The sequence below is a fragment of the Nyctibius grandis genome, chromosome 2 (genome assembly GCF_013368605.1).
Source record: "Nyctibius grandis isolate bNycGra1 chromosome 2, bNycGra1.pri, whole genome shotgun sequence".
NCBI lineage: Eukaryota > Metazoa > Chordata > Aves > Nyctibiiformes > Nyctibiidae > Nyctibius > Nyctibius grandis.
The window spans coordinates 29441645-29461872 of NC_090659.1; the positions used below are offsets into that span (position 1 = coordinate 29441645).

The 20228-nt window shown below is 38.1% G+C and overlaps 1 protein-coding gene across 1 annotated transcript in view; it reads left to right on the forward strand.

The window, feature by feature from the left end:
- CFAP47 (cilia and flagella associated protein 47) overlaps positions 1–20228 on the forward strand; it is a 356696-nt gene that overhangs the window by 305666 nt on the left and 30802 nt on the right. Inside the window, exons 58-60 of the mRNA XM_068422067.1 lie at positions 9935–10094; positions 10737–10834; positions 14208–14369. Of these exons, the coding sequence (XP_068278168.1) occupies positions 9935–10094; positions 10737–10834; positions 14208–14369 (420 nt within the window). The remainder of the gene's footprint in view (positions 1–9934; positions 10095–10736; positions 10835–14207; positions 14370–20228) is intronic.

The following is a 20228-nucleotide window of genomic DNA, read 5'->3' on the forward strand; positions in this document are numbered from 1 at the left end:
GCTGCATTCTCACAGTTTAATTAGAAACCCTAACAAGGGATTGTGATCATGTTTTACTGAAAGGGAATAAAAAATTCAAGCAGCCTCATTGGAAGCACTGGAAAAAAAAGAAAAAGCAAACAAAAATGAACCCACCGTTAATAACAGCTGAGGCAGAAATGCTGTCTGTTCTTTATTAAACTCTTGGAATTTAGCACTGAACCACTTTTGGAAGACTTGTTATAAAAAAAATCTTATTCTTCATATGTGAGCCAGGCTTTTATCTCTTCTAGCGGGTGAAAATAAACGAAGAATACCTAGGCCTGACTTTTATTATGTATTTCAGATACTTACTGAACTGCTGGCAATATCTCACTCTTTACTGTCTGATATCAGTTGTCCTTTTCTGGATGAGTTCCTTGAGAAAGAATTAGCAACCCTTCCTCAGCAGCAGCTGCTTTCTGTGAATATTTCGGAGGTTGCCCTTTCCAGATTCTGAGGATAATGGTAGAAAACAGACTGGGTTGACATTTATATGGCCAGTGCTAATTTTAGCAGGGCTGTCTGTGGTTTTAACTGAAATGATACTATACTAATAATTTTAATGGAGAAACTATCAAGAAAAAAAACAAACAAAAGTGCCCACTCTTAAGTGATTCCCCATCAGACTTCAACAAGACATAGTGAGGTCTGCTTCACCTCTCTTTTTTAATTAGAGAAATCTGAACTGAGTGCCGTTCTTTGGGGTACAATCATTGAGAGGCACTCTGAGATGCTACAGACTTAGCAGTGCATCAAGGAGATAGTCCTTTCAACATCTAGAAAATCTGCCATCAAAGCACCTTACTAATATGAAAAACACATGGCTTTAAGATCAGGTAAGATGAGAGGATAATGATTCTTTTCAAAGATATTGCAGGATATTTTGCTCATTGCCATCTCAATGTTATCAGTGTAGCACTGCCTGGGATGCTTGCTCTTAAGCATTTTCCTAAGCTACTGTAGAGGCAATAAATGCATTTTTACCCATCTGTAGTCCTTCCAAATAAAGTCTCAGCTATGGGGATCCACTGCTTCATTACTTGAATTAATTTTAGCTCTCACAGTGCTATTCTTTCTAGCTGACGCAGAAATTACACAGAACTCAACCAGAGTGCAGTACCCCATAGAAGTGAAGCAGGGAATTTGAAATATACTAATTTTGATTTAATTATCTAATTCAGTTCTGAGTTCTAGGCTCAAGTGTCAAAGGATGTGATGCCCAAGGAATGTTTTACAGAATCAGTGCTCTCCACCAGCCTTTTGAGGCAAGGCAAGGCTTAAAAATAGGTTACCTAAAAAAGAAATGAGAGAGGACAGAGATTTCTGCATGCTTCTCTGTAAGGCAGTTGACTTTTAATTGCAGCCCTTGATTTGAATCAGATGGCTTCAGTCTTTTAAAGGGTCAGATGAGCTTACTCTGCTATCAGTGTTTCCTAATGGCCTATAGGACAGTGAAATAGAAGTAGGGTATTATCAAAATCTGGCCCAATGCTTTTTACCAGATGTGATACAGCTTTATTCTGAAAAGAGCCTCACTGTGGATTTCTTATGAAGAATTTGTGGATGCTCATTACAGTGTAAATACTTACATGAAGCTAAGGGATCAGTTGTTGGGATCAGTTCTTGGTATCCCTAGCAGAGTACTTGAGGTCCACAGGCAAATGGGACTGACTTGGTTGGTAAAGCTGATTTGTATTAAAGTTGTCCACATAGATATTATTGTCTGCTGTGCCAGCAGTTGCTGTCCCACATTCTATAAATGGGAAAGAGAAAAGAGAAGCATGAAACAATGTATATTTTTTGCAATTAGGCCTATTTCATCTGTCTTATTAACTAGGTGAAATCATAAGGAAATAAATCTGTACTAGCAGTTAATGATCAGTTGGTTAGCTGACAGCTGCAGGCAAGCCCAGTGATATAAAAATTACTGTCATTATGAACAGCTGCTACTAAGAGGATTTTTTATTAAAAATGTGAACACATTCTATTTCAAAAGTTATATGATAATTTATCTTTTCATGATCTTTAATAACCAATTTTCTGCCAGAATGACCCAGAATGCTATCATATGGGTTCTGTATTAAAATTTATTTAAAAAATCAAGGCACTATGTACTGCAACCTATATAATTAAGCTACAGTTTAAACAGTATGCATATATAGTGTAACTATATATTAGTTTACAGTCTGTTCTATTTGTCATATGTTAGAAGATTTGCAACTGAAATTAGTAAAACCCTGTTCTAAATTACCACTTCTGAAAAGATTTGTTTGTTTGTTTGTTTCCTGTTTGGGTTTTTGGGTGTTTTTTTTTTTTTTAAGTTGCAAGCCATCCAGAGTGTATTATTCTGGTAAAACATTAGAGCCCAAAAATTAGCTTGAACAGCTACTTGGATAATTTGCAATCAGTAAGATGCTGATGTAGCAGCAATTTGTTATTTGCAGTGTATAGGCATCACTGTAGAGGGCATGGAGATGGAAGACATTCTTGGTGTTCCCAGCAGAATACATGAGGTCCACCGAAAAATAGGAGCAACTTGATCAGTCATGCTGATTTATACAAAAATTGCGCACGGGCATATTATTGTCTGCTGTGTCAGTAGGTGCGCTGATAAAAGTGCTGGGATGGTGTTTTCCTACACATATGGGAAAAGGCAGGGGGAGTGTTTTTAAAGAACACAAAGTGGTTTGTGGGGAGCTGAAGCTGCTTTTGCACTTTTGAGGGAAGGGAGAAGTTCCTCTATCCTTCACAGCCTTTCAGCAACTTGAGGAGCAGCCAGCCACAAGGACCTAGAGGGACAACATTCAAGGTCAAGTTGGACAGGACTCTCAGCAACCTGATCTAGTTGAAGATGTCCCTCCTTATTGCAGGGGGGATTGGACTAGATGACCTCTAAAGGTCCCTTCCAAACTGAACTGTTCTATGATTCTATGACAAAAGAGAGAAAAATACCCAAGAAAGAAATGGCTACAAATGACAGATAGACTTGCCCAGTGTTGCAATAGAATAGACACGCGTGTGTATAACTATATATAATGATCTCTATGTATGTACACAGAACGTGTAGTGTATATGCAGTTATATATATATACATACATAAATATACTGTTAAGGATTTAGAGACCTTTGGGATGGGAATGTTCAGAGTGCTGACAAATTAGGCCATTTTTAAACTTTTTAAAAAACCCTAACATTTATTAACAATAAACTTCATGCTAATGAGTAATTCTTACGTACTGTTAATCTCTATTACTACATGTATAAAAGTGTTATTCCTTAACAATCATATCCTAAATTAGCAATAAGTATACAGTGCTGTGAAGTTGATGCCCTATAGTTAGCAGTGATGGTTTGGGTCCTTGATATTTCTTCATCATGGTGGTCAAAGTGATCAGACTTGAGAGAGAAGAACAACTCTGGTGAGAGAAATTGGAACTGAAGTGGTCTTGCTGACTTTCTTCTCCATTTTTCCTTGGTCATTGCCAGTGCTTTATGCTTCTTGCCCCCTGCACCTCCAAAAGGCAATCTCAACAGCTCCCTGTGATGTTTATTTTGGTTTTGCTTTTGCTAATTATCCCTCTTGTGCATTCAGCAGGATGTTCTGCCTATTTGCAGTCCCTTCTGCTTACCTTGTGCCTCATCTTGCAACTTCTGTTACCCATGTACCTCCTACGTGCAGCTTCATATGTCTTTGCCCCATTGGTGGTCACATTGCTCACAAACTTAATTAAACTGCCTATACATTGTGTTTGGACGTGCCATAATGGTGTTACAAAGTGCTTACATGTTGTTGTTGATTACACTATTTTGGTATGCATGTATTTGGATTCAAGGCAATCTAATTGCAAATATATCCTGAGGAACACACTTCTAATTTAAAGATATTACAGGCCTCTGCATTAACTACACCAGAGTAGGCCCCAAGTTGGCAAATCACTGTAGGGAGCTGCCTCTTCTTGCACAAAGGGAGAGCAGTGCATCAGTGCTATAGCTGACTTCTGTTCCAGAGTGATGGATCCTAGTTCAGATGTTTTCAGAAGTATAGCAACAATGTGTGTGATCATCTTAGTTATTTCAGATACTGGATTAAAAAATTAGCTGCTAATTTTTAAAAGTTTTCAAAAAAGCCTTTGAGCACATTCTTGCCAACAATATGTGTATATATATTGTATATCTTTTAAATATTGGGTATGTGCTTGATAGATAATGTGTCACATAGGGAGATTAAGATCTAAAGAAATATCTTAAATCTTTATTAAAAGAAAAAAGAAGGAATATACTTTATTTTTTTTATCTAGATATTAGCATTTTTAATGGATTTTTAATGAGGATATTTTCAAGCTATTTCAAGATACAAGACTTTTCAAGTAATTATTTCAAATACAAATTGCTCATGCCGTGATGGAGTTCTACAAATACACAAAAATTAAGCAATTACAGGTGCAAAGCAGCTGGATAATTTCCATAACTACTAGATGATAAACCTCTTATGTACAGAAATCCAGATATATTTAGGTAAGAATTCTCTATTATTTGTAGAATCCATAATAATGTGAGGCAGTGGTCTATATACGAGGTCTTGAAGCATTGTTACTGAAAGAGGCAGAAATCCTGCAGAAGGAGTGGTTTATCTTTAAATAATCCCAACCTTCCTAATTTAAGATTGATTTTCCAATCTTAATTTGGTTAGTTTATTTTAATTTAAGAGTGTTTCTAGCTAAAAGCTTTCCAGCTACAGAACCACGTCGACTCCAGTGGGGTTATATATTATAGGAAGCACCTATATAACACAGTACAAGATAATTATTCATACAGGTAATTAGTCTGGATAAGGCAATTTATTAATTTAAATATGCTGTTAATCTACTCAAGCTACTTTGGATATCTTTATCTAAGACTGCTGTTTGTGTTCAACCCTCTGATTATTACCCATTGCTGGTTGTCCAGGTTGGCAGTGATGAGGTTGATGAGAGAAGCCCTAGGGCAATCAAAAAGGATTTCAGATCACAGGGGTGACTGGTTGAAGGGACAGGAGCACAGGTGGTGTTTTCCTCGATTCCTCTCGTAGCAGGAAAGAATGGTGAAAGGAACAGGAGAACACACCTGATCAACACATGGCTTAAAGAGTGGTGCCATAGGTGGAATTTTGGCTTTTTTGATCATGGGGCAGTTTATACGGTCTCTTGCTTGAGACAGATGGGGTTCACCTGTCTAATAGGGGCAAAAGGATTCTAGCCTGTAAGTTGGCAGGGCTGATTGAGAGGGCTTTAAACTAGGCTTGAAGGGGGAGGGGGTAAAACCTGGCTTGCTGGAAATGAGCCTAGGGGTGGAATGCCAGAGATGGGGGAGAAACTGATAGCCCAGCTGAAGTGCATCTACACCAACGCACGCAGCATGGGTAACAAACAGGAGGAGCTGGAGGTCATTGTGCAGCAGGAAAGATATGACGTAGTTGCCATGACAGAAATGTGGTGGGATGACTCGCATGACTGGAGTGCTGTAATGGATGGTTACAAGCTTTTCAGAAGGGACAGGAGAGAAAAGAGAGGCAGTGGGGTGGCTCTGTACATTAGGGAGTGTTTTGACTGTATAGAGCTTAAGGATAGTGATGATAAGGTTGAGTGCCCATGGATAAGAATCAGGGCGAAGGCCAGCAAGGCAGATATCCTGGTGGGAGTCTATTATAGACCACCCCACTAGGATGAAGAGGCAGATGAACTATTCTACAAGCAGCTGGCTGATGTCTCACGATCACTAGCCCTTGTTCTAGTAGGAGACTAATTTGCCGGATGTCTGCTGGAAACTCAACTCAGTGGAAAGGAGGCAGTCTAGGAGGTTCTTGGAGTGTGAGGAAGATAACTTCCTAACACATCTGGTTAGTGAGCTCACCAGGGGAGGTGCCCCACTAGACCTGCTGTTTACAAACAGAAGGTCTGGTGGGAGATGTGGTGGTTGGAGGCTGTCTTGAGCACAGCGACCATGAAATGATAGTGTTTTTGATTCTTGGGGGAAGAAGGAAGGGGGTCAACAAAACCTCTGCCTTGGACTTCTGAAGGGTGGACTTTGGCCTATTTAGGGCACTGGTTCAGAGAGTCCCATGGGAAATAGTTCTGAATAACAAAGGGGTCCAGGAAAGCTGGACATACTTTAAGAAAGAAATCTTAAAGGAGCAGGCCATCCCCATGAGCTGAAAGACAAGCCGTGGGGGAAGAAGTCCGTCTTGGTTGAACAGGGAGCTTTCGCAGGAACTTAGGGGAAAAAAAGAAGGTTTATGATCTTTGGAAAAAGGGGCAGGCAACTCACGAAGAGTACAAGGATGTTGTTAGGTCATGTAGAAGGAAAATTAGAAAGGCAAAAGCTCAACTGAAACTCAGTCTAGCCACTGCAGTAAAAGATAATAAAAAGTGTTTTTATAAATACATAAACAACAAAAGGAGATCAAGGGAATATCTCCATTCCTTATTGGATGTATGGGGGAACATTGTGACCAGGGATGAGGAAAAAGCTGAGGTGCTTAATACCTTTTTTGCCTCAGTCTTTCACAGTAAGACCGGTTATCCTCAGGGCAACTGCCCCCCAAGCCAGTAGACAGGGATGGAGAGCAGAATAGATCCCCTGTAATTCAGGAGGAAGTAGTGAGCAACCTGGTGTGCCACTTGGACGCTCACAAGTCTATGGGACCGGATGGTATCCACCCAAGAGTACTGAGGGATTTGGCAGAAGAGCTTGCTAAGCCACTCTCCATTATTTATTATCAGTGCTGGCTAACCGGGGAGGTCCCAGATGACTCGAGGCTGGCCAATGTAATGCCCATCCACAAGAAGGGTCAGAAGGAGGATCCTGGAAACTACAGGCCTGTCAGCCTGACCTCAGTGCCTGGCAAGATCATGGAACAGATCATCTTGAGTGCGATTCCACAGCACATAGAGGACAACAAGGGGATCAGGCCTAGTCAGCATGGGTTTAGGAAAGGTAGGTCCTGCCTGACCAACCTGATCTCTTTTTATGACCAGGGGACCCGCCTAGTGGATGAGGGAAAGGCTGTGGATGACTACATCTTCAGTCAGCAAAGCCTTTGATACTGTCTCCCATGGCATTCTCCTGGATAAGCTGGCAGCCCACAGCTTGGACAGGTGCACTCTTTGCTGGGTTAAGAACTGGCTGGATGGCTGAGCCCAGAGACTGGTGGTGAATGGCACCACATCCAGTTGGCGTCCAGTCACTAGTGGTGTCCGCCAGGGCTCAGTACTGAGCCGAGTCCAGGTTAATATCTTTATTGATGATCTGGATGAGGGGATTGAGTGCACCCTCAGTAAATTCACGGACGACACTAAGTTGGGTGGGAGTGTTGATCTGCCTGAGGATAGGAAGGCTCTGCAGAGGGATCTGGACAGGTTAGATAGATAGGCCGAGACTAATGGTATGAAGTTCAACTAGGCCAAGTGCCGGGTCCTACACTTTGGCCATAACAACACCATACAGCACTACAGGCTGGGGGAAGAGTGGTTGGAAAGCGGCCTCGTGGAAAAGGACCTGGGGGTATTGGTGGACAGCTGGTTGAACATGAGCCAGCAGTATGGCCAGGTGGCCAAGAAGGCCAACAGTATCTGGCATGTATCAGGAATAGTGTGGCCAGCAGGACTAGGGAAGTAATTGTGCCCCTGTATTCGGCACTGGTGAGGCCACACTTCAAGTACTGTCTCCAGTTCTGGGCCCCTCACTTCAAGAAAGACATTGAGGTGCTGGAGCGAGTCCAGAGGAAGGCAACTAAGCTGGTGAAGGGTCTAGAGGGCATGTCCTATGAGGAGCAGCTGGGGGAACTGGGATTGTTTAGCCTGAAGAAAAAGGAGGCTGAGGGGAGACCTTATTGCTCTGTACAACTACCTGAAAGGAGGTTGTAGCGAGGTGGGGGTCGGCCTCTTCTCCAAGGCAACTAGCGACAGGACTAGAGGACATATCACAGAATCACAGAATGTTAGGGATTGGAAAGGGCCTCGAAGGATCATATAGTCCAATCCCCCTGCCAGAGCAGGATTACCTAGACCATATCACACAGGAACGCGTCCAGGCGGGTTTTGAATGTCTCCAGAGAAGGAGACTCCACAACCTCTCTGGGCAGCCTGTTCCAGTGTTCGGTCACCCTCACCGATCCTCAAGCTGCAGCAGGGGAGGTTCAGGTTAGACATGAGGAAGAATTTCTTCACAGAAAGGGTTATTTGGCATTGGAATGGGCTACCCAGGGAGCTGGTGGAGTCACCATCCCTGGAGGTGTTTAAGAAAAAGACTAGATGTGGCACTTAGTGCCATGGTCTAGTTGACACAGTGGTGTTGGGTCAAAGGTTGGACTCGATAATCCCAGAGGTCTCTTCGAACCTAGTTGATTCTGTGTTGAAGGAATAAATGATAGCAACAACAGATTGTGAGGTAGCAATAGAAGTTGCAATGTCCAGTAGACTTTATAATTAAATGCTAGCACAGGATTGGTGCTGATGAGGAGTCCTGACTTTTGTCCTGTGTTTTGGAGAGCTGTCTTTCAAGCCCCTCTCTCCCACCCTGCTGTGGCTTACTTGACCTTTTTTGCTTCTGGCTATTCTTATCTGCCATCATTTTAGTCTGTCTCCCCACATGTCCACTTTCATTTCCAAACTTCCATCCATCTATGTCTTTTTTATACTTTGTCGTTCCCAAGACTGCAGTACAGTTTTCTTATCACCCACTCTGCTACAGCTCTCAGCGTTGGGGTCTTCATTCTCAAGCCACTTAGGCTGTAGGAAGGTGAACATTTGGAGCAAAAGATAAAGTTTCCCTGCTGGCATTTTTTGAGCACACAACAGCCTGTGGTTATCAGCAGAAGCAATCACAGGGAGAGTCCTGCTTGTTCCATGCATGCTAACTTGAGCAGATTAAGTCATTCTCAGGGAATGATACTTACAAACCTGTGTTAGCATGTATCCATTGTAGCAGGCATGAAAAATTATCACAAAAATGAATTCAAAGCTTAATGTAGAAGTAGTTACTCATAACTAAGAGGTTTTTCTACAGATAGAATTAAAGCTGAAACCCTAACCCCGAGATGTCAGTTCCACCAAATTTCAAGAATTATTTTCAAAGCAAGGAGCTATTGAAAAGACTGTATGATTTACTTGTTCTACTTTGTATAATTTTTCTACAACTTTATTTTTGAAATAGCTGGAACACCCTGAGGTAGATGTTCTGACACATGGCAGACTGGCCAGTCATTGGAAAAATGCCCTTAAAAATGCAATGTATCAGGCCACCTTCATTATAGACAGCATACGTTTCTTTCTTTCAAAACAGCAAAATCAATCAGATGAAAAATCGTAGAGAAAAGATGTCCTGTATAAAAATAATGTAAATTCTTTCAAATATATTGCAATTATGTCTTGAACATGAACAATTGCTTTTGGATTGGTCTTTTTTATGCAGTGTTACTCTCTTATGTTGCAACCCACAGATGCTCAAAAAACATGATTTAGGCCCTAGAAAATTATGGGATTGACTTACATATATTACACACGATCTTTGAGTATTAAATGTGGGACATTTACTTAATCGTGCTTGTTTTGAGCCTTCAGAGTCTCCCTGAGTCTCATTCAAAGTTTTATCAGTAAGAAGTCTAAAATAACACTTTATGTGAACTCCTATATTCAGGACATTGAATCAAAAAGTACCTTATTACAGGAAGCCAGGCCACAAATGCTACTATAAGATGAGATTTGGCTGTAGCAAGACCAGGGTAAAATGAAATTTGTTATCACAGGGAGAACAGTACACTATGATAAAATGTTAAAAAGTGTATAAAAAAGTAAAAAGGAAATATATGAGTAAAATGATTTAAATAATTTTCAAAACTTTCAAAATACTGTAACAATCTGTTCTATCTGTATTACAGGAACCCGATTAGCTCCAAAAGAAAAACTGGACATCCCAGTGTTATTCATGCCAGATACAATGAAAATGTATGAGGCTGTGGTGGTAATTCATGTAATGAGGGAAAATGGTGAAAACTGGCCTTATGAGGATTCTACTGAATTAAATAAAGACTTAAAGAGGTAATTTATTCTAATAGGAAAAGAAAAAGTAGTTGAGGATACTCAATCCTGTCATCATTTTACCCTTCGGATATTTGTGTGTAGCTCCCAAGGGCAATCAAGTGTCTGATTATGACGGCAATAGGTATCCAACATAAGCTTTTAATGTACCCTGCAAAGTATGCAGATTTAGGGTAGGACTTTTATCTGTTTCAATACCTACCTTTTCTAACTTTAAATAAAGAAAATGGAAAGTACTAGCTGCCAGTACTGTTATGGATATTGAGCAAACGAAAGCTCTTAGATGCCTCTAGATTTTCAGTATATTTGGGCTCATAATGGTTCTCCTGTGGATATGTATATGTAATGCATAAACTGCATAAACTTTGTTTCAGTGTAGACATGACACAAGAGAGAGCAGATCAGGCCAAATGTTATCATATCCTGACAGAATAATATTTGAAGACACTAAACTATGTGGATGTAAATTATTGCTGTTCTGATTTGGTTGGATTTTATTTCATATTTTTCTTAGATATGTTTAGTGTTACAGCATACAATAAAATGGGGTCTCACCGCTCCAACAACTCTTAAGTCTAGATTACTCAGGAAAAAAATTTCTCAGCAGTCTATCACAATGATACTCTTCACTTATTTTCCAAGCAATTTTACTGTAGCAGAGAATGGAGGAATTCAGGGAATACGCTGGATCTATCCGGTTCATGGAATACCTGAAGCACCACAGCACAAATTAATTCCAGGTAGGTTATGACTGAAAAAAACCTCTAACAATAAATTTAAGAAAATTAAATAGTCATTTGTGTTCTCACCTGCTTAATCACGAGAATTTGCAGTAATACTTTGTTACATCTTAAAAAAGATAAAATCATATATTAAAAAACTCCTTTCCCAACCTACAAAGCAAATCTAGATCTATTATTTTGTTCTTATTGTGGACAAAAGGAGCCAGGAGTAGCTGAAAATCTCAAGTCTTGTGCCCTTCAGTGTCCCAGTTAATGTAGAGCTAGAGAACTGAAGGTAAATCAAGCGAAAGACTGACACGAGGGTAGATTTCTGCTTGTGCACCCAGAACACCCTTCTGGAGAGTTTACAGATGGAGTAGATGTCCACTGTTTCTCTCAGCCTTGAATTTCATGCCTTAATCAAAAACAGAGTATAGAGTAGTGTGAATAGCAGTAAGTTTTCCACTTGCTCCTGAGAAGTAAACTTGCATTAAAAGTTGACTGACATTCATAGGGTTTTTGTTGCTTCTTTTTGGGATAGTACATATTTATAGATTTGATGTACCTATTTTTTAAAGGTGTGATATAATCCCAGAACTGTGAAACAGAAATTGTGAACAGCTTTTTAAATCTATAACCTTGATGAAACTACAGCTGAAGGTGTAGATAAGGGACAATTTTACACCAGCTTGTCCTTTCATCTTATCTTTTGATGAGTAAATATAATACCTTTCTACACTAAATAGGCTAAGGTACAGGAATAACTTCTGGAAAACTATAGAAATAGATATTTTTACTGTCATTAATTTATTTGCTTAAGGACCCTTTACTTGCAGACAAATAGCAATGATGTGGTATTAATTAGAGCTTTAATCTCCTTAAATTCAACTTTAATACCATGAGGAATGAAGCAGAATATTATCATGCAATCAACTGTTGCCCAAATTGATGGCTTTAACGGGTCTCATTAGCATTAAGACTATGTATATTGACGTGAATGTTTCTTGTGTTATTTAAAGCGGTTATGTAATTCATTGGCAGACTTTGAGATAAATCTCCCTTTTAGTGGTCTGTTGTTTTCAGTAGGTATAGAAGTTATGAATTAAAACTATTAGCATTCATAAATTGCTTAAGTGACATCACTTCTGTATATGATCAGAAACTTAAGTAATGTCAACTCTTAAGTAATTTTAAATCCTAAAGGCTTCTTTAGAACAGCAAAACTAAACTGCAGAATATTTATAACTGTGTTATCCACTAGTTTGTGTTCAGTAAATATTTGTAATGCATGCAAGAAGCATTGCATTAATCTCGAATACGTATCTCTTTTTGTCCATCACCATGTTATGTTGGGCTAATTTTTTTTTCTAAGGAAGTACTAGACCTTTCATTGAAAAATGACCTGGAAAACTAAAGTACCTGTTTGTAAGTGTGTTTATGAAACAGATTCCATTCCTGCCTTGATTCTGAAAGCCTATGGTTTTCAGTTATAACTGGACTTTTTAAAAATCCCTGTTGTAAGATATGAATCCAAAGCAGGTAATTTACAAGAAACCTACTTTGTTTTTAAATCATTGTTTTTAATAATGATCAAAATAGTATTGGAATTTCTTTTAATGCAGACATTTATTAAAATTGCCTAGAGGCTACAAGCTGGTATGTCAAAAACCAAAGTTGCTTTGCTAATATATTAGGCAGTTCATCTTTTGTGTCATTCTTCTTTGCATCTTAATATACTTTTAGGAGTCACTTGGCTTAGTATCTCATGAGACCAATTAAAATGATCAGTGGTCACAACCAATGTGGTACATGTTAAGTAGATTGCAACTTGGTTATAACTTATAAAAGTTATTACAAATGGAGAATCATCCAGAATATTTTTTTTTAATTCTTGTGGAGTCAAAGCAGCTCCATACAATAATTTAGATTGTAAGGGACCACTGGAGGTCATCTAATCCAACACCCTGCTCAAAGACAGGTCTAATTAGATCAGGTTGCTCAGGGACTTGTCCAGTCAAATCCCACAGGGATCTGACTTTTATCCATAAATATTACTTAACCTTTTAGGAAAAAAGAAAATGTAGAATTGTTTCTGGTAGTAAGATGAGCTGGAGGATAGAAAATGATGTGGACACAATATGTGCACACAGTAATCTGAGATACTTGGTAAGCTGGTGTAATACAAACAATGTAATTTATTCTTAAGTATAAGGCCGTGCATCTTGAAAAAATGATGTTTTTTTAACTAGTTCAGTCACTCTCCCTCATGGAAATGCTTAGAAGAGAGCTACAGAAACTTAAACACTGTTAAACAGGAAAAGACCAAGTAAAAGTAAAATACTGTTTTTAAAGAAAGGAAATTACTTAAACTTTATGTGCAATTATCTATTTTCCAAAATAATGACAGTGAATCAAGCTGCAGAACTGAAAGTTGAAGTTAAATAAACATGGTATAAAGTAAGGGTTTCATTGCTCCTTTTATAGCACTTCACATAATTGCTTACCAAGGTATGTTTCTAAATTATTTATCATTAAATCTTGATGAAGTTCAGAGTTAATTTTTAAAGAATCATTGTGTATAATTCTATTAAAAATAATGTTTAGACCTTGAAACTGAGAAGTATGTAATCAGCTCTTCTTTTTCATGTTGATTTCCATACTTCTAGAAAATTCTAAGTCTTTTCTTTGGGAAAACATATTTTTTTTTTCAGTTCTTGCATCTAATTTTCTCCTCTTTCTGTGTCAATGATTATTGAAGGAACCATAAACAATACCTATTGAAGTAACCTTTATAAAATCTAATGTATAAGCTAACATCCAACTACCTTGTAATGAAAAAAAGACATATTTTAGAAGCAGTAAATTAAAATCACTTACTGAATTGAAGAAAGCTGTCATGCTTCAAAGAGAAACTTGTGTCAGAATGCTTTTTATTCTGACATAGCTCTGTAAAGGCTGGAGTTTGAACAACAGTAATATTAAATTAGGAAATCAAAGAGTAACTTAATATTCTTTCATTTAACTTTTAAATTCTTTCATTTTTTTTTCCTTTCAGTCTTCCTTTCTCATTGGCATATGTCAAACTATACCACAATTTCTCTTTGCAAATTAACTAAAATGAAGATACATTTCATGATTACATAAAAGGGAGAAATTTGTAAGTGTTGCTGTGAACTACTGTAGGAACAGATTTTCATTTGCTTAGCAATATTTTCTAATACTTCACCTAAATAGAACAATAGAAACTGTGGAATGGGAACAAGCTTTTATTTGTCTTGGTCCTTATTGGAATTCTGTCACTCTCTAAGCACATTTAACTTCTCTGTTTAATTGTTTTGTTAAAATCAAGATGCTAACACTTTACAAATAACAGGTTCTTGCTTTTCTGTAGCTGTGGTACGCAGTCGAGCCAGGCAGAGAGTAGAAAGAAGAGTAGAAGTGCTGCTGACTGGTGTAGTTCCTGGTGCAAATGCTATGCCTGCTGCAAGAAATTCTACCGTGGTCAATACAAATAAGCCAGCCAACATCCAAGAAGAAGTTCAAGTCACTGATGGTAAGAATAAATAGCTTGGATTTCATGGTATTTTAGGAACATTGCAAATAAGGTGAGTACTTCACTAAATGTAGCTCTGCTGTGACAACAGATGAGGTTTGGACAAAGCCTTATCTCAGCCCATATTTCTACCCTGTTGCAAATACGGGACATTCATATAACAGGATGTCTGCCATTAACAGGCATTTTTGAACCTGAACCTTCCTTTTTGTATCTGTCTTGGATGTGTGGCTTGCACACATACCATCTCTCCTTTAAAAGAGAATAACCTCCACAAAGTCTAAAGTTAGCAAAAATATGTCTGTGTAAGCATTGTGAGGAAATATTTATCTGTAGGTTGTCCCTGTTTGTAAGATGCATTCCCACCAGCAGGCCAATATCTGCAACAAAATGGATTGAAGAAGGAGGCCTTTTTTGAAAGAAGCAATAAAGCTTTGTAAAAGATAGCTTCCACTTACTGTTAATCAGCAGAGAACACAGTGAAAATCAATTTCTTCAGAGACACACCAGCATTTCATATTATACTTCTCTTTGAAACAGAATGGTACAACGTATAAGTAGTAAGAAAATAATGCTTGTTACTGCTGTATGCCCGGTATTTCTGTTAATAGATGTGTGTTAACAGTCAGACTCACTACAACAAATTACGCATTTTTGCATTTTACCTTCATCAATTATTACACTGTTGAGACTTAACCTACATTTATTTCTGGGTTCAAAGTCATCCTACTTTTTAAGAAAAATGTTATTTAAAAATTATGACACATGACATGAGACATCCTAATTTATGTTTAAAGTAGCTGTAAATGAGGGGAAGAGATTTCACCCATGCTCCAGATTTAGCAAGAGTGTAATGCATTGTACAGTGGTAAAAGATGAGTCTACAGAAGTTGCTATAATTGCAAACTATTAGGCAATCAGTCTGAGAGGCAGGCAGACTTGGCTTTTGTGTCTCATTTATGCCATTTAGCATCTGGCCCAATAGAGGTTTTGCGGGAATACCGCGTTACAGAGACTCACCTGCCAAAGAAATGTGAGAAACTGAAAAGCTGTAAAATGTAAATCAAGATGCTTTACATCCTTCCTATAAGGATGATATACCAGAAGGCTATGCTGCTATTCAGCGAGACCTGGACAGGCTAGAGAGTTGGGTGGAGAGGAACCTAATGAAATTCAACGAAGGCAAGTGTAGGGTCCTGCACCTAGGGAGGAATAACCCCATGCACAAGTACAGGTTGAGGGCTGACCTGCTGGGAAGCAGCTTTGCGGGGAATGACCTGGGAGTCCTGGTGGACAGCAGGTTCACCATGAGCCAACCATGTGCCTTTCTGGACAAGAAGGTATCCTGGGGTGCATTAGGAAGAGTGTGGCCAGCAGGTTGAGGGAGGTTTTCCTCCCCCTCTACACTGCCCTGGTGAGGCCACACCTGGAGTAATGTGTCCAGTTCTGGGCTCCCCAGTTCAAGACAGATAAGGAACTACTGGAGAGAGTCCAGTGGAGGGTTACAAAGATGGTCAGAGGACTGGAGCATCTCTCTTACGAGAAGAGGCTGAGAGAGCTGGGTCTGTTTAGCCTGGAGAAGAGAAGACTTGGAGGGGATCTTATCAATACTTACAAATACCTTAAGGGCAGGTGTCAAGAGGATTGGGCTAGACTCTTCTCATTGGTGCCCAGCGACAGGATAAGGGGCAATGGGCACAAACTGAAACACAGGAGTTCCATCTAAATAAGAGGAAAAACTTCTTTACTTTGAGGGTGGCAGATCAGTGGTATAGGCTGCCCAGGGAGGTTGTGGAGTCTCCTTCTCTGGAGATATTCAAAACCCACCTGGACGTGACCCTGTGCAACATGCTCCAGGTAAACCTACTTTGGCAGGGGGTTGGACTAGATGATCTCCAGAGGTCCCTTCCAACCTCGACCATTCTGTGATTCTATGATTTTCATGCAAACATGCCCCCACCCTGCACACTGACCAATCTAGTCTCATATTGGCAATCACTGTTCAGATCTTTAAACAGATTTTTTTTTTGAATGCTTTTAAAACAGGAGGGGATCTGAAGTTGAACTGTTCACAAGAGTTTGCATAGCATATACTTACTGATTAGTTAATATTTATAATTACTTAGATAAACTTTATATTTGCTCATATTGAAGTGACAAAGATAACGTATTGTCTGGGCATACTATTATCTTACATTCCTATATTATGAATTGATAGTGATCAGTCTAGTAAAATAAAAAGATGTAAAGTTCTCAAGGTACACTCTTGCCTCTTTGGGGAAATGTAAATACTATTATATATGTTTTTTCAGCCTTGTGAGAACAGCTGTGTATCAAAATGTGTGTTACCTTTTTTTTTTTTTTACTATAGAGTATCAGGCTTAGCTCTTTATTGACTTGTCCCATGAGTAGGCTGCTTTAAACATACCTGGGCTATTTCCCTCCAACCTGGTGGTATCTGAATTGACAAGAAGAACATGCATTGAGCAAGTTGAGGCAGCGTTTTGAAAGACTTGCAGATTCATTATGTGTAGTGCTTGTTTTATTTATGGGAATAATATTTCAAGTTTATTAACACTGGCTTCTGCACATACTGCAAGACATCGATTTGGGACATTGCATCTTTTCAAGCAAGAAGTCTAGTAATGAAATACTTTGCACCATAGGTAGCAAGATCATTTATAACTCTGGTGCTTTTCATGATTTTCAATGACATTATAATGTCATTATTGCTAGGTGAATCTGATGCCTGTTAGGAATCAAATTTAATGGTACTATCTCAGCTTTCTGCAGTCTAGCAGTAATAATGTAAATAAAAGCATAAACCTCTAAGATAACAGCCTGGCAAGCTGTTTTTAATTTTTTCTCTTCTGAAAGAGTGATTCATCAGAGTGTATGTGTGATGCGTAGTAAGCAGTTATTATATCTAAAGATAAATGATAATAATTACTGGCAGATCAGATTTAAACAGCTACTACTGTGCTTCAGTATTTAAATTATTTGAACAACTATAAATTCTTGGGAAGTGAAAAATCTTCAAGCATGTCTTTTAAGTTAAAAGAATTCTATTTAATCCAATCCAGAAGATATTTAAAACAGAAAATTATTATAATTTCTTAAGAAAGAGGGGACCATCTAAATACTGTCTAGCTAAAATGACAGTTTGTTATTCAGAAGTCAGCAAAGTTCCAGAGATCAAATAATTAAAGCTTAATGTTTTAGACATAGCAATGATGATATGGCCCTTTTTAAAAATAATTTTCAGTTGTATTAAATACATATTTTTACCCTATATGTGTTTTTCATCTGTTTTTTTTTTTTTTACATATGACTCTAAAGACATTGTTTTCAGCAAATGAAATCTGAGACCCAAGATTCATCTGAACAAGTGTGAGGATTGTTATTTTTTATTCTAATAAAACAGATTTTCAGTTGACTTTAAATATTCAGTGGGAAATACAAACACGTTTAGTCCTCCATAATCTTCTAAGAAACACATTCACAAATTATCAGTTATCGATATTTGACTGAAATTCACAAATTTCTAAGCAAGCAATCAGACTTGGCTGGGTTGAGAGCACGTGGAGTACACAGCCAGAGTATCTTCTGTTCTGCCTCTGTGTTCGTTACGGTCCTTTGTAACCTATCCTTTTCAATTGCTTCAGTTTATCACATAAACCAGCCATAAGGGCTGAGTATTTATAATTAACTTCCCTAATCTTTATTAGTTCATAGCTCTTCTAATAGCCCAAAGGCTGGTCTTAGTTCCTTGCTCCTGGGTTCTTATTTCTGGGAAGGTTTCACAACAGTTAATTTTTGGGGGGGAACAGTGCTGTCCAGGTTCTCTAGTGTAGCAAAGGTATGAGGTTTTTTTATATTATGTGCAAGTTTCACAGCTATGCTGAATTCTGACTAAACAGATGGACAGTTCAATTGCACCTAGTGGTTAAATAACATTTTCCAGATATGCTAATACATAATGTACATTGGCATATATTATGCACATTGGCATACATTATGCAGTGTGTTTGTACCCTTTGTTTCATCATTTACAAAACCAGCAAATATCTATATATATTCTATACAATTTTATTGCTATTCTCTCACATTCAAAAATTCCCGACACTCATCAGACTATACAGAAAGCCTCTATTTTCTTTAATTTCATTAAAGCAACTCTTTGAAACAGGCGAAGAAGAACAACATGTCCAAACACATGTTAAAAGCTATTCCCCCTCCCCAAGCAAGATTTTATGTTAGCCAGTGGTAAGAATCCCACTAAACGCCAATTTGATGTGGCAGATCTGGATTGGGAAGCTCACTTTTAAGAAATGAATTCAATAAAGTTGGGTATGACCAAAGAAATCTTATCAGCATAAGAAAGAAAAATGCCAGTATAGGTGGAGACAAATATTCCTACAGACTTATCTCTCATCCAGAGATTTTAATTTAATTGCTGATAAAGTGTAGCAGATTAATATTGAAAGCAATATGAAGAGGATAATAATGATGAAGATGGCCCTATATCTTACTTAGGAAAACAGCTAGCATATGTCCTTCTCACACATCCTCAAAACCCACCTAAAACCTTAGAATACACACATTCCCATGCCACGTCTCTCTTACTGACATCCCAGGCAAAAAAGATGAAGTTTCCATTGTGTTCAACAGGCAACCAGATTCTGATCAGTCTGGACTGTTTAAGAGAAGATATTCCATTGTTATTAAGTAAAGTAATGTGTGTCTTTGAAATACCTGCTAATTAAGTTAAAACATTTTAAAACATACTATTATTAATCCTCTAAAACAATCCTTGCATTGTAATTGCAGGCAAGGAGTAGCTCAACAGGTCAGATTGTACGGTCTTTGCAGCTTCTGGAAGTACTGCATTCTGTAGCTGGCAGACTCGATAGATGTAAAAGTGCCTTTAAAATTAACCATAAGCTCTTTGGTATGTTTGTGCTATGTTATATCAAGTGTTGTGAGTTTCAGAGCTTTCACATTAAGAAGTCTTGGATTAGTTTGTGTCAGCTCTACAGAATTTCAAAGGACAAATAAATGGTGCTGGATATAGGAATATTTTAAACAGCAGCATTTTATGATTCACTGAAAAACTGAAACCGGCCTTGCTGAGTAAGAACTGCATCTCAGTGCAGTTTAATACATCCGGATTTTTAGCAGCAATCAGCCAAGGTGTTCCTTCTCACTCAAAATTGTTTCAGACTGATCAAGGCTGATCAGAAAAATCTATTTTTATAAAAGCAAAACTGTTCTAATTTTACACCCAAGTTACAAGACAGAAGTAAAAAGTAGTCAGAAAACACTTATTTTCTCTTGGAACAGGAATTTTAAACTTGTTTATAGCATTGCCATTAGTTTAGGAAAACCACCATACATTATATAGACACACAGCTGATTTACAAAGTGATGCTTAGATCCACGATATTTTAAGATTGTATTCCTGAACATGAAGAATTTTATAAGTAACTATGAAGGAGCTTGAATTTTTAAATGCATAATTACTCTTATTGAGTATAACAAATTATATTTGTATTTTGCATGTAACCCTAACAAGAAACTGTGAAGGAACTGAAATAGCTAGTGATAGGCTAAATCTATTTGTTCTTCTCATTTAGAAGGTCACATTCACACAGCAGTAAAATGATACATTAACTGGCAATTGAAAAAGTTCCATGAATGGAAATGTATGTTCCAAAATACGGAAAACTGTTTTCTGTCTCAGAGGAGTATACTTGACACAATATGTGTTGACAGTGTTGGAAGACAAGGAGTAAGAAAGATGTCTAAAGATAGTGGTTTAAATGAATTTTTAAGAGAGAGATAAAGTAACTAAGTGTA